The sequence below is a fragment of the Protopterus annectens genome, chromosome 2.part1 (genome assembly GCF_019279795.1).
Source record: "Protopterus annectens isolate FY-2018-M chromosome 2.part1, PAN1.0, whole genome shotgun sequence".
NCBI classification, from domain to species: domain Eukaryota; kingdom Metazoa; phylum Chordata; order Ceratodontiformes; family Protopteridae; genus Protopterus; species Protopterus annectens.
This window is the reverse complement of record NC_056729.1, coordinates 1,471,443,776-1,471,460,831: the sequence shown is the minus strand read 5'-3', so window position 1 is coordinate 1,471,460,831 and position 17,056 is coordinate 1,471,443,776. Positions and strand designations below refer to the sequence as shown.

At 38.3% G+C, this 17,056-nt stretch overlaps 1 protein-coding gene across 1 annotated transcript in view; it reads right to left on the bottom strand.

Annotated features, from left to right (window-relative positions):
• The window catches only part of LOC122794496, a 613,529-nt gene that overhangs the window by 419,199 nt on the left and 177,274 nt on the right, over positions 1–17,056 (bottom strand). The window contains exons 4-5 of the mRNA XM_044062941.1: positions 14,356–14,436; positions 14,179–14,256 (exon numbers count right to left, since the gene is read on the bottom strand). Of these exons, the coding sequence (XP_043918876.1) occupies positions 14,179–14,256; positions 14,356–14,436 (159 nt within the window). The remainder of the gene's footprint in view (positions 1–14,178; positions 14,257–14,355; positions 14,437–17,056) is intronic.

Sequence of the window (17,056 nt, the reverse complement as noted above, 5' to 3'; positions counted from 1 at the left end):
TATTAGCTGGGAGGAGTACATCTTATGACATTATAGCAGGAAAAGAATCTGGGAATATTAATCACAGACTGGACAACTGGGAACTTACAAACAGGACACTGGCACTAGCAAAGAGAACTCTGCTGTATATCATCAGCAAGGTAGATTCCAGAAGTAGAGGTGGTGCTTCTACTATACCAGGCCCTGGTTAGGCCATACATTAAATACTGCAACTAGGTCTGCAGGCCTTAAAATGAAAAGAACACTAGGCTGTTGGAAAGAATTCATAGGAAATATAAAAGAAAAATATGTGGAGTGGAGGGGAAGAACTATACCCAGAGAAGCTATAGCGTTTCTCATATGAGATCAGAAGAGACTAGCAGACTGATGACTAGTGCACTAGAGTATGCCAGGAAAATATGAGTCTTGATTAATGGATGACCAACAGGCCATGTAAATTACCATAAATATATACTGCAATGGGTAAAACAAACTTGAGGCAGAGTTCTAAGGTCTGTGCACTTTTATTTACAGTAACAAATAGACAAAGGAAAACAAGCATCACCTAGCAAGACAACACAATTATGTTCCATTCAGGTTCAGACAGCTGCTCAAATACTGTCTGCAACTGCCCAAGTATTTCCTTACTTCCTGTCGGTACTTCTCAGTAGGGGTTCTGCCAGTAAATTCTCCAGTTTTCAAATTCCAGGCATCTCCACCCCTGTAAAAACGATTCCTCTGCAATGAGAGGAAACCATCTCTTGCAAATAATACTGCACTGAGAGGCAAATGTTTCTGTCTTGATAGGTTACAGCTCTCTCTTTTAGCTTTATTACAGAATGTGATTCCAATCAGTCTGATGTTGGATGTTATGCCTTAACATGTGGTATATACCCCCAAGTCAAAACACTATCAGCTGCGGAAATTACATTTTTTGGTGCACAAACACACTTTCAACTAGTAAATTACACAAGAAAGCAGTGGTTCCACATCTAATAGCATTTTATAAGAAAAAACAAACCATTCATTATACTACAGTGAGCATCCTGTTGTTAGTAATCCCCTGGTTCTGTACTATTCAGGATAGGTCATGGGACACAGATAATCCATCAGCCATGCCTGTCATGTTACCAGGCCAAAATATCATATGATCACATTCAGAATGGTCAAAAATCGTGATAAACAGAGAATGCAGAAGTTTTGATGGGAAAAAGAGAGATAAGGGGGGGCAGTAATGAGGTGGCAGATTTTAAAAATTCTGTACCGAGTACTTTGATAGAAATGTTGGGGGAGCAAAGGGTCATAACTAAAGAAATGATTATTTTGAGCTTGGACACAGGCTCTGAATTGACTAGACATAGTAAGGTCTCACTAAATACTATTAGCTTTCCAAAAAAAGCAATTACTAGAAAATGTAAATCAGAATCTAAACCAACTGTAAATGATGTACTCTATAGTGCAAAGGAGATAAAAGAACAGGATGTGGGATCTTTAGAAAAAGGAAGGCGCAAATTACATAGAAATGACATACAACTAAATAAAATTTGTGAGAAAAATACATACCGAATAATGTTCAGGATGAGGCCTGAGGTGTAAGGCAGGAACTGAGCAGCTATGCTGCATGAAAATAATGATGATGTCACATGATGTGTTTTCTATTAATGCGTGTGTGCTCATCTCATTATCTAAGCTGCGGTATGAGGACCGAGGTTTAAGGCAGGAATTGAGCAGCTATGCTGCATGAAAATAATGACGATGCCACATGATGTGTTTTCTATTAATGCATGTGTGCTCGTCTCATTATCTAAGCTGCGGTATGAGGACCGAGGTTTAAGGCAGGAACTGAGCAGCTATGCTGCATGAAAATAATGACAATGTCACATGATGTGTTTTCTATTAATGCGTGTGTGCTCGTCTCATTATCTAAGCTGCGGTATGAGGACCGAGGTTTAAGGCAGGAATTGAGCAGCTATGCTGCATGAAAATAATGACAATGTCACATGATGTGTTTTCTATTAATGCGTGTGTGCTCGTCTCATTATCTAAGCTGCGGTATGAGGACCGAGGTTTAAGGCAGGAATTGAGCAGCTATGCTGCATGAAAATAATGACAATGTCACATGATGTGTTTTCTATTAATGCATGTGTGTTCGTCTCATTATCTAAGCTGCGGTTTAAAAGCTCGCCATTATCAATCCCCTTTTCCCATTTTCTACACCTGGTCGGGCTGTCATGTCAGTTGCCGCCATCTCTCTCTCTCTCTCTCTCTCTCTCTCTCTTGATTCAATGCCACTCTTCTCCCTTCATAAGCAGTCATAGATTCATCAGCTCATAGGTAAGTAATAGACTAGCTACCTTTGCAGGCCATTTTAAGCCTTGTCAATTTCCTTTTTTGTGCTTGAAGTAGCCTATCCGATTTGGTTAGAGATTGGCCATACCAATGTCATGGCTGATAATTACACATCACCCCTAATGAGAATAACTGGGATCATACCACAGATAATTTGAGGGGACCCATGCATTGGATTAAAGCATTTAGGACATATATCTGTCCATTAGTACAGGGGACATTCTTGGGGTAAATTTTCTGTTTCCCAACCATAGGTCTAATTTGCTCTTGAAAATGGACAGGGATGAACTCCATTTTATGTGGATGGGGAGTCTATTCCATAGCAGCAGTATCCTCTGGTAAATATACCTGCCCCTCCAAACCATTCTGTTGCTGTTGCAGAAGAGGCTTAGATCCCCATACCAAATATTTCTGATGTCATTTCATTTGTTGATGTGCAGTAAATCCATCAGTAATGGGTAAGAGGATGCCTTGTTTGCCAGACACAGGTCACTTCTTAGCAGTCTGTAGGATATCAAGTATACTGACAGAGCTTTGAGTCGGTCCATGTAGGACATGTTGTTTAAGCCTTGTCTATTTTTAGTAAGGTATCGCTGTGGGCATTACATTTGTTGCATATGTCTGGACAAATACATGCTAAGGGGGATATTGTAGTCAGTTATTGGCCTAATGAGGGTTGAATAAAGGGGACCAATGATGTCCCTAGATTTAGACGCTATCCCTTTATTCATAAGCTGTGCAATACAGAAGGACTTTCTTACAGCAATGGACACATGTTGATCAAAAATTAGGTTACTATAAATATAAGATCCTAAATCTTGAACAACTGGGTGAACTCTTATATGTGTATTGTCAGTGTGGTAGATCCCTGGGTAGATGACTTCCTAAAGGATACAGTAATGCATTTTTGGGCACAGTTGTGCCACAGTCACAATGACTGCATTTTTCAGTCATGCTTGACTGTCACAAGTCTTCTCTCACACACAATCTATCCAGTGCTTTTCTGGATGCTCTCATTTCCTCTTGCCTTCTTCCTGTCTGTCCCAAGTCTTCTTCATGAGATTGTCTTCTGCATTTCTATAACTGAGTCTGAACCCATGCAATCTGTTCTCTTTGACCTTTTCTGTAATTGGAGCTACTTTGGCTTCTGCTGTTATATCCTCATTTCTTCATCTATCCAACAGTGTGCACCCTATCATCTATCTCAGGCACTTCATCACCTCTAGCTTCCTCAACTGCTCTACCTTTACTGTCCTGGTTTCTGTACCTTACAGCAGTAATGTTTGCACCACTGCTTTGTACACCTTACTTATAAGCTTCTTTACACTACCCCTGACACTCTGTACCAGTTGGTTGTAGCCCCTCTCATTCTAGCTTTGACCTTCTAATTCAGACTTCATTCTCTTCAAACATCCCTCCCAGACATGTGAAGCTGTTAATCTATTCTACTATTCTCCTTTCTATCTGAGTTCTCAGCGTCTTCTGATTTCCCCATTTGCTGCCAATGCAACTGTCTTATCTGTACTCAGTTTCATCCCATGTGCCTTTAGTTTTACATTCTCTTCTTATATCCTTTGCAGAGTCTGCCTGTAATGTCACATCATCTGGATACAGCATTCTTGTTAATGTCTCCCCTCCGACCTGTTTGCAAATTTAGTCTATTACCAGTATGAACAACAGTAAGCTCAGAGCTGAACCCTGATACACATTCACTCCCAGTTAGAACACATATGTGAGGTCAAACACTGTTCATACTTGAGTCATAGGGTCCTTGGAAATAGTCTGGACTAATTCTACCAGTGTTTCTGGGATGTTGAACAACTGCAGGTCTGCCCAAATCAGATTTCTTGAGACCTTGTCATATGCTTTCTCCAAGTCTAGGAATACCCAGTTAGACTCTTTCTTCATCTCTAGCTTCCTCTCAACAATCTGTCTCACTGCAAACATTGGATCACTTGTACTGCATCCTGATCTAAATGTGAACTGCTCATCTCCCGTTTTACTTTCTACTACTCTGTGTTTTTGTTTATCAATCACACTCTCCAGAACTTTCATGTAGTGTGACAGGAGTTTGATACCTGTGTGCCGTATACAGTTGTGGATGCCCCCTTTGTTCTTGTACCCTGGCACTAGTATGTTTTTTTTCTAGTCATCTGGGATATGCATTTCTCAACATAATGTTATGTGTACCCTCAGGAGTCATATCTCCCATATCTTACTCAACATCTTGATCATACCTCTTAACTTCTTAGCACAAAAAAACTGGACAAAGCCTGACATAATGGGAGAACAAAAGCCAAAAAATAGGGACAGATTTTACATATTTCTCTTATAAACTTAAAAAGTTGCTAATATAACATGATCTGTCTTCGCATGCATTTTTCTGAAGAATATGAAGTCAGAAACTCAAATGTATGTCATTATTTAGTGGCTTCAGTTCTCAGGCCATCTCAGTGATTTGCCAGAAAATCACAAATTTTATGAGGAATAGACAAAAATTTGATGCAAACATTTGGACATTCTGTGAAAGTCTAGACAGTTAAGAGGTATGATCTTTTTTTTCAAATCTTTGCTTTTATTTTTTGTTGTTTCATTAGACAAATTGTTAAATACAATATACAGTAACAGGTGATAATACACTGAAAGTAAACCATTTACAAAGTTAGATAGAGCAATTGTTCATTCTAGTAACAGACAAGTACCTTTAAAGTTCGTTTTCTCAATCTGAATAGAGAAAGATGAACAGCAGAACGAGATGAACAGACATATGAGAAATATGACAACGTTAACATCATTAATATACAATGTAGCTTTATGCACATAGAATGTATTAGATAACTATACAGTGTTATAGAAAACAGACATATGAGAAATATGACAACATTATGGCGGTAGTGTTGTTACCTCACAGCAAGAGGTTCTCCCGTTCGATTCTCGGCTTGGCTTGGGAGGGCCTTCTGTGTGGAGTCTGCATGTCCTCCCGGCGGTTGGGTAGTGTTCGGAAGACATGCATGCGTAAATGGGCATGCCTTCGTTGAAGGTTGGCCGTCGAGCTGGCACCTCGGCATTTCGTAAAAATCTACTGCCAATCATTAGTGGACCGTTGTTCCACTGTGGCGACCCCTTACCGGGAAAAAGCTGAAAGACAAACAACAACAACAACACCATTAATATACAATGTAGCTTTATGCACATAGTCAGAATGTATTAGATAACTATACAGTGTTATGGAAAACAGACATATGAGAAATATGACAACATTAACATCGTTAATATACAATGTAGCTTTATGCATAGTCAGAATGTATTAGATAACTATACAGTGTTAAAGAATACAGAAAAAACAAATAGAGAAAGAAAAACAACTATTTACAAATAGTGCTGCAATATAATGACAAGATTCTAATTACATTTATTAAGACGTGATAATTCTTATCTTTATATGCATCTAATATACAGGTAACCATTACAGAACATAGCAGACTAAGACTCTGATGAGGAGGAGACTGGTGGCAGTACTACTAAAGGACAATAAATATAGAAAAACATTGTTAAGATGCAATCAAGGGTAATACTCCAGAACCTGAGGTATTTCAGATGCTTATTAACATTGTTAGTGGTTAGTTTATGAGATAAAATATACTTAGATGCCATGTTCTTAAAGTTGCCCCAATCTAGTTTAGAGCGATCTAACCAGTTCTGTGTAATATAGAGCTTGATTAACATGAAAAGAGCAATCTGTATCCTGAGATCAGTAGAGGGTACATCCGCATGGCATATATGAAGTATAGCAAATTTCCAGGAGAGAGTGGATTTACCATAGCCCATTTTTTAAAGTTTGATCCTTAGGGAATTCTGAACATATTTACAGTACCATAAAATGTGTAGGAGGTCAGCTGTAGCTGTGGGGCAAAAAGGGCAAAAGGGGTAAATTGTTAGGAAAAAAGTGTTTAAATGTTCTGGAGTATAGCAAGCATTACTATTAATCATTAACTGGGTATATAATAGTTTCTTTAAAAGGGACAAAACTGTTCATGTGGTTAATTGCTTGGGAGAGATGAGCATCTGTCAGGTCAGGGTTTTTGTTTCTCCAATATTGTGCAAATGTAATAGAGGATTAGTATGTAGCTGTAGAGACTAGTTTGACCTCATTTGAGCCTGCTGCATTCCCTGACTTCATTTTCCTTAGTGCTGTTCTTAGATTTTCTAGAGTGGGCTCCTCCTCTTTCATGATAGGCTATGCCTGCTGCAGTATATCTTCTGTGGGGATTTCATTTAGAAGCTGCTGGAAGTATGCCTTCCATCTGCTTTTGATGTCCTGTGGACTGGTGAGCAGATTGTTGTTGACATCCCTTATGAAGGGTGTCTGACTATCTTCTTTATCTTTCTGTCTTTGCCTTGTGCCCTCTACCCATTCACTTTCCAGAAGCTGGCAGAGTGCCTCTTATGCTTGCTCTTTGCTATTGCAACTACTCTCTTAGCCTCTTTATTAGCCAATCAGTGTTTCTTCTTAGCCTGGCCTGTCTTTTCCATCTTCCACTTTTGCTGCACTCCTTTCTTTTGATGACTTCTTGGACTTCTGCATTCCACCACCAGCTTTCTTTATGTACTTTATGTCCATACCTGGCTCGGTTGCATATTTGATTTATATTCCACATGCATGCTGTTTTGAGGCACTGCCATTCTACTTCTGAGCTGCTGTGGCCCTGGAAAATTCCTTAAAGTCTTGTGTTTTCTCTCCAGTCAACTGTCAGGTCTTCAGCCTAGTCAGTCTCTATTGACCTTAGAGCCTTCTCTGCCCATTGTCTGCAGCTGATTGTGGCAAAAGTAGTTTATGCTGTGGGCCGACTGTTTCACTTGGGATGACTTTACAATTGCTGATTCTACCCAGTGCCCTTTCCTTACAAGAAAGAAATGTTTTAATAAAGATGTTTAAAAATTGTTTTACTTAATTTCTGTATGAGCTTGTCATTCTAGTAATTTGAGAAATAATTTCTGGAAGTAATTAAAAACTCATATTGATTAAATCAGTCATTTTTGCTTTACTACCCTTCATTACCATACCAATTCTAAAATGTTACCAGACTCCTCACCACATACATTCATCCTCATTCATATCAGTATTCTCCACACCTATACTCTTAATCACTCATACATCTTAAATCATCTATAAGCCTAGATACTCAACACAATCTATTATTCTACATTTCAACTTTAACTTACCCAAATTAACCCCCCTATTTCCTATCTTAACTAACTTCTCATTCTCTGTCATTAAAACACCTCTATTGTTTACATTTCAGAAACATGTCTCCTACAGTTCCTCATGCTAGTACCTCTTCTATGACTTACCCATAACCTACCAACATCCATTACCCTCACAATTCCAGTAAAACTCGAATTTTATGTTCTCTAAACAAAATATATCTGATCTTCATCTCCCAATCACACCCTATGTATAGTAGCAGTTATGTGACCTACTGTTCAAGTAAATCATCCAAAACAACAGCCATTTATTCACAAATTGAGTACTAAACATAAAATCAAACAAAAATGCTTCTACCCGTACCATCACACCTACATAGCATATCCACAGCAGCGCCTAACCTGTAGTCCCACCTTGACCTTCATACATACCATACCAATGTACAAAGCATTTATAACCCCCCTGGTGTGCATGCATGGATAGCACAACATTCCAGGCATCTTAGCTGTCACAGAAACCTGGCTCTGTAAGGATACAAACAACAAGGGAATTGCCCCGCCAGGTTATTACATTATCAGATTACATATAGCCAACAAAAAAGTTGCAGAGTTGCTATTTTCTATCTCTCTCTCCCTCTACTCCTTGCCAACTTTTTCTGACTTAGAAATCCTTCTACCCAAGTACAACTAAACATCCCTATGACAATCATAATTGTGGGGTATAGGTAATAATGCTAAAACAATGGAAGATATTTGTCTGCTGAACCTCCTTAAAAATCCCTTATGAAACCATAATGCTGAGGTATGTTAATATACATTGGTAAACCATAGAATCTGAAAATCCAGCCAATAATACACATCTGTACAAGTTCACTCAACTTATAACCACAGCAACTATATATAACAAAGCCACAGCTAGACAACCAACCCTCAGCTGGATCCTAACACTTTACAAACAAATAAAATGGCAAAATGACACCACAGCCAGCCAACTAAATACCCACTTTATACACTCAGAATAGTCATTAACCATCCAGGCAAATAATCAAGATCTTGATGTTAATACTCAATCAGATAACCTAATTTGACATTTCTCCTTACATCCAGTTCCCATAGATACCATTAAAAAATACCTCAAAAAATGAAACCCTACTACAACCAATCCTGTGAATCTACCCGGAGAATATCTTAAAGTAGCAGCTGAGGCTATTGCATTATCAAGTCTCAGTTCTGATAAATTGATTCATACCTGAAATAAAATTCCCTTGTCTAAGGAAAAAAAAATCAGTCATTATTTCACTGCACAAATGCAGAGTCAATACAGATCTTTCAAATTATAGGCCAATTGCCATTTTACCTCCACTATCAAAAATAATAGAAAAAATATATTCATGTGACTTCTCAGCTATCTAACAGATAACCAACTTATGTCTTCAACCCAATACAGCTTTCATCTTCATCACAGCACAGGTACTACTTTGCTGAATTTTCATACTTTCAACAACCATAGACATGTTGAAAGCCTAGTCTCCAACATATTCAAGAATTTATCAAAAGCTTTTGATACTATCTCCCACCAGGAACTCCTGTGTAAACTTTCATCTTTAGGGCTCACCAGCTCTTCACTGCAGTTGTTCCATAGCTACCTCTGAAACAGAGCACAATCAGAGAAATGGAAAGATGATGTATTTTAACTTGTCAGTAACTACTGGTGTCTCACAAGGATCTGTAATAGGCTTCATATGATTTAACATAGTCACCAATGACTCACTGCTACAAAAAATGCTACCCAAGTTCAATATGCTGATGACTCGACCCTAATCTGCTCTGCTAAAAACTCCCTAAACTCCAAGGCCTTATCCTTCTTATCAATGACTAAATAATCCACAACTACTTCTAAACCCTAAAAAACACTAAATTACTGCTCTTTATCCAAAAACACATCTCTACCAAAACTATGTTTATTCAGGATCATCTCTGCCAAAAACACCATGATGGAACAAGTAAACCACACAAAATTTCTGAATGTCATCAAAGATGACCAGTTGAAATTCAACCTGCTGGTATCACAAGTTGCTAAAAAAATCATCAAAAACTGTTTATATTATACACAGTAAATACCTACCTCAGTGACATAGCCAGAATATGTGTAGCCACTACTTTCTTAATGCCCTTGCTCCACAGTGATGACTCAATCTTCAGTAATCTTCAAGTCTCACAACTGTCCAAACTTAAGCAATGTTATAATAAAACAGTTAAATTTGCAGTAAATTATAACAGGACACACCACATTTAACATTCAGAGAACTAAACTAGTTAGATCTACAACACTACCTAGTTGTTTCTCAGCTAACCTCAATATACACACTGCTCTGTAAGCCAAAACATTTCCTAGCCCTTAACAAGCTTAATACAACACTACTTCCAAAATAGAATTTTACATTCAAGAGAAAAATCACTAATCCTTTTAAACAAATCATCTAATACTGTAGGTGACTCATTATATTCAAATAGTGTAGCTAAACTGCACAGCTTCATCCCACCACCAATACAATCCATTCAGAATGTAAACTAATTTAAAACACAACTGAAAATCTCTCAAATCAACAGACATGCTCATGTATATCTCCAGGATAAATACCACTGCAGTCTTCAGCTTGGCATATCATCAAACCATTTTTTCTTCACTAAGAATCCTAGGTCCTGCAATCAATCTTCACCAATAACAGAATAGTTTTACTAGCATCTCCCAGCCATACACATAGCTTTGTGACACTACCCGTCACCCCCATGCTATGCTTCTAAGTTCAACCTTATGATAACTATATATCATTTTATCTGAACCTGATAAATATCCTACCTTGTAACTGCAATATTAAAACTATTGTATTACCGAGGTCCTTTCCTAACTTCTTTTTCCATGAATATCTAGGCATACTCACAAACTATGTTATGTATTTGACCAGGCCAGTAATACACCTCTTTAAATGCTCAGTGTTCAACATCTACTAAATGCATAAATATCTTTTATACTGTAATGGTTGCCTTTATTTCTTATGAATTAATTTAATTAGCAAATATCTGTGTAATTGTTAATATATATATATATATATATATATATATATATATATATATATATATATATATATATATCACTTAATGTCTATTCATGCAATTACTGAATACCTTTTCAAATAATATTTGTAACATGTTGGAGCTTTTCCCTGGGCCTCCGCTGAAAAGGATTTTTTGACTAAACCCAATTAGTCAAACCTGGTAAACACTAGCAAAAAAAAAAAAAAACATTAATTAAATAAAAATAAATATGGCACCATTTGGTTTAAGGACTAAAACATTCAGGTTATTCCATTTACTTTTGGACTCCTTAATAATTTCCAGTTTAAGCATCTTTCTCAATTCTTCATTTGTGGTCTTTTTTGAGACTCTGGTGACCTATATGGGTTTAGGTTCATAAGTAGGTACTAGGCTATCTGCCCGAAGGCATTTATATGCCTAGCCATAATGTGTTGGCTTTTGCCGCCCCCTTAGATTAGTTCCCTGTGCCTCTGTCCAGCACAGCCACTGAAGTGATCCCCGGGGTAAACTTTCTGTTTCCCATCCACCCGTCAAGGTTTCTTTTGAAGAGTGTTAGAGAGGAGCTCTGCCTAATGTAGATTGGAATCTTGTTCCAAAGCATGGGAAGTCTCTGGGACAGGAATCTATCCCTCCAGCATGTCCTATTTATTGTTGTGGTGAGGTTTAGATTCCTAGAGCGTATGGCTCGAAGGGATAAAGGTTTTCTTTAGGTGGAGCATGTCCATCAATTCTGGGTTGGACATGGCCTTGTATGTCAGGCAGAGATCACCTCTGAGTAGGCGGTATGCAACCGAGTACAGCTGGGGTTTCTTCATTCAAGCTGCATAGGGTATCTGTTTGAGGCCAGTGATCCTCTTGGTGAGGTACCACTGTGGTTTTTCCAGCTGTTGCAGGTGTCTTGGAAGATACATCCCAAGTGGGGCATGGTACTCTATGATGGGTCTGATGAGAGATGAGTAGAGGGGCACAATGACCTCTTTTGATCTGGATGCGAACCCTTTTGTGATTAGGTGGGCCATGTAGAAGGATTTTCTAACCACTTTGGCAATGTGATTATCAAAGGTGAGATTACTATCTACTTGGGTCCCCAGATCTCTTATTACGTCTTCCATATTTAGGGGACTAACACCTATGTGGTAGTTTGTGGGTACTTTGTTTTTTCCAAAGGGGATGACTATGCACTTTTTGGCATTTAGCTTGAGGCCATGATTTTGACACCAGGTCTCTGTCTCAGTGAGACCCTTTTGGAGGATGTCTGTGTCAGCCGGAGAGTCAATTATAGCCCCTAGTTTGCAGTCATCTGCAAACCTGGTCAGCCATAGTCCTCCTGTGCTTGCCTGTACCTCTGAGAAGTATATGCCAAACAGGAGGGGTCCCAGGACTAAGCCCTGGGGAATGCCACATGTAATCAGTTTAAGTCGGATCTAGCTCCTGCAACTCTCACCATGTGGGTTCTGTCCATGAGCCAGTTGGCAACCCATCTTGTGACGTAGGGGTTTATGTTCAGGCTGGTGAGCTTGTCTATAATACCAGAATGGGGAATGGTGTTGAAGGCCTTTGCAAGGTCTAGGTGGGCTGTGTGTACCACCTTTCCCTTGTCTATAGCCTTGGTAACTGTCTCAAAGAAGTCCACCAGGTTTAGGAGACATAATCTGCCCTTAACAAAGCCGAACTGGGTAGGGTCCAGTGTTTGGAGGTTCCCAATGTCTCTGTTAATGAGTTCCATGATGATGAGCTCCATAGCCTTGCAGACCAAGCTAGTCAGACTTATAGGGAGATAGTTCCTGGGGTCTGTTGTGGCTCCACCTTTGTGGAGCGGAATACCATTGCTGTGCACCACTCTATGGGTATGTAGCCTGTGGAGAGGCTGAGTTTGAACAGTGTGTTTAGGTGTAGGGTTAGTTCATCTTTGAGCTTGTGTAGGATGCAGCCTGGGACACCGTCCGGTCCCATTGATGCTGTGTTTTTGGCTTTGGAGAGGGCTTTGGGAGGGCAGTATCCAGCCTCTCCTCCCACAAGAGTACAGACCACAAACCCTCTTAATGTAGAATAACTGGCCTGAAGCCCAAGTACTTAAGCCAGAACTAATACACTTTTAGAATAGCTGGGCCTTCAATCAGCAATTCCCAGCTTAGAAGGATGTAAGCTACCTGTCTTGCCAGTGCAGACCACAACCTTAATGTAAAACAACCTGTATGAAGCCCAAGTGCTTAAACCAAAAGACTTAGAATAACAGTTTACAATTTAATCAGGCTACTATCAAGCATTAATAAATGCAGCAGAATAAATAAAAATGAGTACTTTTAAGAAAAGCAAAATAAAGTAGGAGGAAACACAAATACAGTAAAAGCAGATGAATAAAGTGCAATTTTTTTTTAAGTGCAAGGAGAGAGGAAGGAAGAACCTAAGTGGGTTGGCCTTCTCAAATCTTCTCTCTCTGTATTAAGTAGAGTGAACACTAGACTCAGAATATGATCTCACTGTACTCGGTTAAGTGAGCAAATGAGATGGACCCAGGAGGAGTGTTCTAATACAGACTTACAGGAGGGGCAGGCAATTCCAGAGCCACCAACACTAATACCAACACAAGAACAGGCAGGGTGGGTGGGGAACTAACTGCAGAGAGACACACAGCACACTGTTCAATGAAACACACAATTAGGAAACAAAAAATGAAAATACAATACTTTTAAAACTGCAAGTTTGTACTTAACAGAAGACTAAAATACACTACTGCAAGTTTCACTTAACTTCAGCTTCTAATGCAGATGATTGTATCCAAGCAAGTCTTTCAGAAGTTGAGCAGAAACAGGTTTAGTTTTACCTTTTCCCTAGCAGAGTTTAAATAGAGTGCAGAATTAAATTTGTTCTACCAGATATGTCTTTATTTCTTGGTAAGAATTGTTTCACTTTTTGTTTCTGGGTCTCATTCAGAAATCAATGGTGATACTGGATTTGTTCAGGGGTGAAGCACTTCAGTGGTCTTTGTGTTGTATTTATACTGTAGTAAATTTGTAGCAAGTGGTTTGCTACAGTTTACAAAGCAGAACCTTTTTTGTTTGTTTTTATCCCTCAAGTTGGGGAAAAACATTTTTATTTTTATTTTATTGTTAATTTTTTTTTATTTTATTTATTTTTTTGCTCCTCAACTTGGAGCAGAAGACATTTTTTTTATCCTCAAGTTTGAGTTGAGGAGGATGCTAGATTGGGAAACTATACAGGACACTGGAAAAGCTATCTACAGCTCTGATGAGGAGTATCATTACATGGAGAATGTATTGCAAGGGTGCCAGTTGATTTTAGCATTTGAAATGATACATGACAATACAAGCTGTAGGCCTTACTTCTGAAATGAGATTTGCTAAGGAGTTTAAACATTGGTGAAATATGTAATAGAAGAGCTGCCATTTACTTGTCACATAAAATCCCCATGAAATCTATGATTTATAGAGCTGCTGGCTAGGATACCAAAACAACTCATTGGCTTTGTTGAATGAATGCTATATCTCTAGCACAGAAGTAATAACTTCAACTAGTTATACAACTTACCTGAAACTTCAGGCAATACTTTGTTATAGTGTGTAGTATTGCATTCACTTTGACTCCCATGCCGTCTGTTGGTCTTGTCTGAAAAAAAAAATACAGTGAGTATATAGGTTAAACTTTAACGGTTTTAAACAGAAGTAAATTTGATTTAGTTATATGTTTTACTTTTGGCTTGTTTACCTGAAAGTCTTGGCAGTGTATTTACATAGATTGGACTATAAGCAATACTTTGGCTTGGGTGTCTTTTTTTGCAGCTCATTCCTAAGAAAAACAATGATTGTAAGTCAGTGTATTATTGTAACAATTGTTTATGTTTATTATTCTTTGCTCAGTTTTGCTGCGGTTTATTTTTATTATTCTTTGCTCAGTTTTGCTGCTGAAATTCAGTCCCATCTACAATGGTTCATAGAGAAATCAAGACAACTTTCTCTTACAAAGCAAAAGTGTGTTACTTTTTTAGTCAGAATAAATTATCATAAGAGTATTCTTCTATTTTATATTCATAAAAGAAACTTTTTTTTCACAAAAATGCCTTATTTTACTTGGAATGATTATTTGGAATGACTGCACCTGTGCTATATCAGTATAGCAGGTATATAGCAAATGCAAGTGTGATTCAGCTCAAGGCCGCCGGCACTGGGTGCGACAGTGGAAAAGTGATCACTGGCCACAGTGATTATAACTGTCAGCTGGGTAGGAAATACAAGAAACCTTGAAGTCCAAGTTCCCAGTACCAAGCCAAAAATTCATTAATTACTAATACCTAACATGTAAACTCTCTAAAGTCCCAGTATCAAAACATAGCATCATAGCTAAAATTTTACTAAGTATAAAGTAATTAATTGAGGAACTGTGGACTTTATATTGCAGTTATCTTTTTCACATATGGAAACACCTTAGTTGTTTTGCTTCTTCGGTGGAATTGGTTTGTGGAAGAGAATGTTCAGGCTTATTTTCACCTGTGATAAGCTATATGTTTGTCTAGACGTAAGTATTATAGGCCAAGCTACCAGGCTAGAGATCTGGATCTCTCAGTTTGGTTTTATTACTTAGGTTGAACAGAGAAGACTGGTGCAGGAAAGTTCCTGAATATCTGCAGACCATTTTTAGCTGTATGTAGGTAAGGTACAGCTTTTTATTGTATTGTAGCACTATTTGGCTTGCATGTTATTTGTTAATTACTGAAACTTTGGGTTTGCTTATGCATTTTGATACTGGGGATTTATAGAGTTTACATGTTAGGCATTAGAAATTAATGAATTTCTGTTTTAAGTATCAGTAATTAGGATTCTGTGCATGGGCAAGTGAATATATAAAATGTTACCAAAAGTTTACATATAAGACATGCTTGTACATTTCCCGCCCTTTCCACTTTGTATATTATTTGTGAAATTATATTATTGCTGCTGTGTATGCCTGAGATAAGATGGGCTTGTCTCATAAAAAGGTCACTGAAGTCTATATATTTGGCAACTGTACTTACTTTTATCTGGTCTAAAACTAAATTTATATTTATTTTTCTTTGTATTGGGGATGATTTGCCCCTGCTTCACTCTGACAGCCATCCCCAGTGCCCCATGTCCAGCACCAGGTCTAGCGGTCCTTCTCTACTCCTGGACTATCACTAAATATTTATGACTGGGTCTAATGTGGATCCTAAGGGAGTCTTGAGGGTGCTGCTGTCCTACATCTGCTGTTTTTTTTTTCTTTAAGAACTATTCCTAGTTTCCCTTCCCTCCCCTTGGCTATATGGTTAGAGTCATGGAGGGATGGGGACATGTGATGCGACTGTGCAATGTTTTCCCCATCTCTGTTTAAGCTCAATCTATACTTCCACCCTATTCCCCTCTTAGACTATGCCCTCCCTTGTATATACCCTAGTGTCTGCCAGGGATGTTAAGGGGGAACACCCACAGAACCCCCCCCCCCCCGGGAAGGGCACAAACAGAGTCCTTCCTGCTGCTGCTTCAGATGCCTGAGCCAGTAACTGAGCCTGGGTTGCCTGAGCAGTAGATATAGCTTTATCTCTTTACGTCACTGGAATGGCACAAAATTGAGATTTTAGTTAATATTAAATATAACAAGTTTTGATTCCATTTTTCTTTAACTGTTGTCATGGGTATATATACTGTCCCATAGGTCTACATGATATCACTGCAACATTTGCTAGAGATAAAAAAATGATGCAATGAATGTACTGCTGTAAAACGTGTGTTAAATGTTTCTCCTTCAGAATGGACTGCAGAGGTAAATGCTATGTATTACACATTACAGGCAGTGCATGGGACCTGTCCATTTATGGCCATCAACAGAGCCAGATCATAGTCAAATGAGGCCATAGGTAGGATAAAGGATCAGCACCTCCCCCCACCAGCAGCCATTCAGTATCTCATTACTTGGTTATGACTCTCCAGTTACCATAAACACTCTTTAAATCTGCCAGCATGTATAGTATTTTCTTCTTTACTTGTACAATGATTACAGCTATTTATATGTAATTTAAAACTTTTATTTCAAATTTTATAGCACAAACACTGACAGCAATTTGGTAAACAAAACAATCAAGACCCACAATGAAATGAGACTTAACAAAAATATACTTTTCTGCTCTTGAAACTCACTTTCATTGAAATTCCATTGAAACACACATTTATTCAAATGCATCTGGCCAGTGTTGGATTAAGTGTACCTTTGGGCTATTTTCAAAGCATGGGTCCCCAACACACATTTTTAGGGCTATGTATAAATGCATGTGTTCTTTGATCCACCTTCATGATTGTATTAAATTATTTCCTTGTTTAATACAGTTACACTTGCTGGAGTGTGTTTTAATTTTGTAGTTTAGAATATTTTTTTCAGTAAGCAGTGAAACAAAATGTAT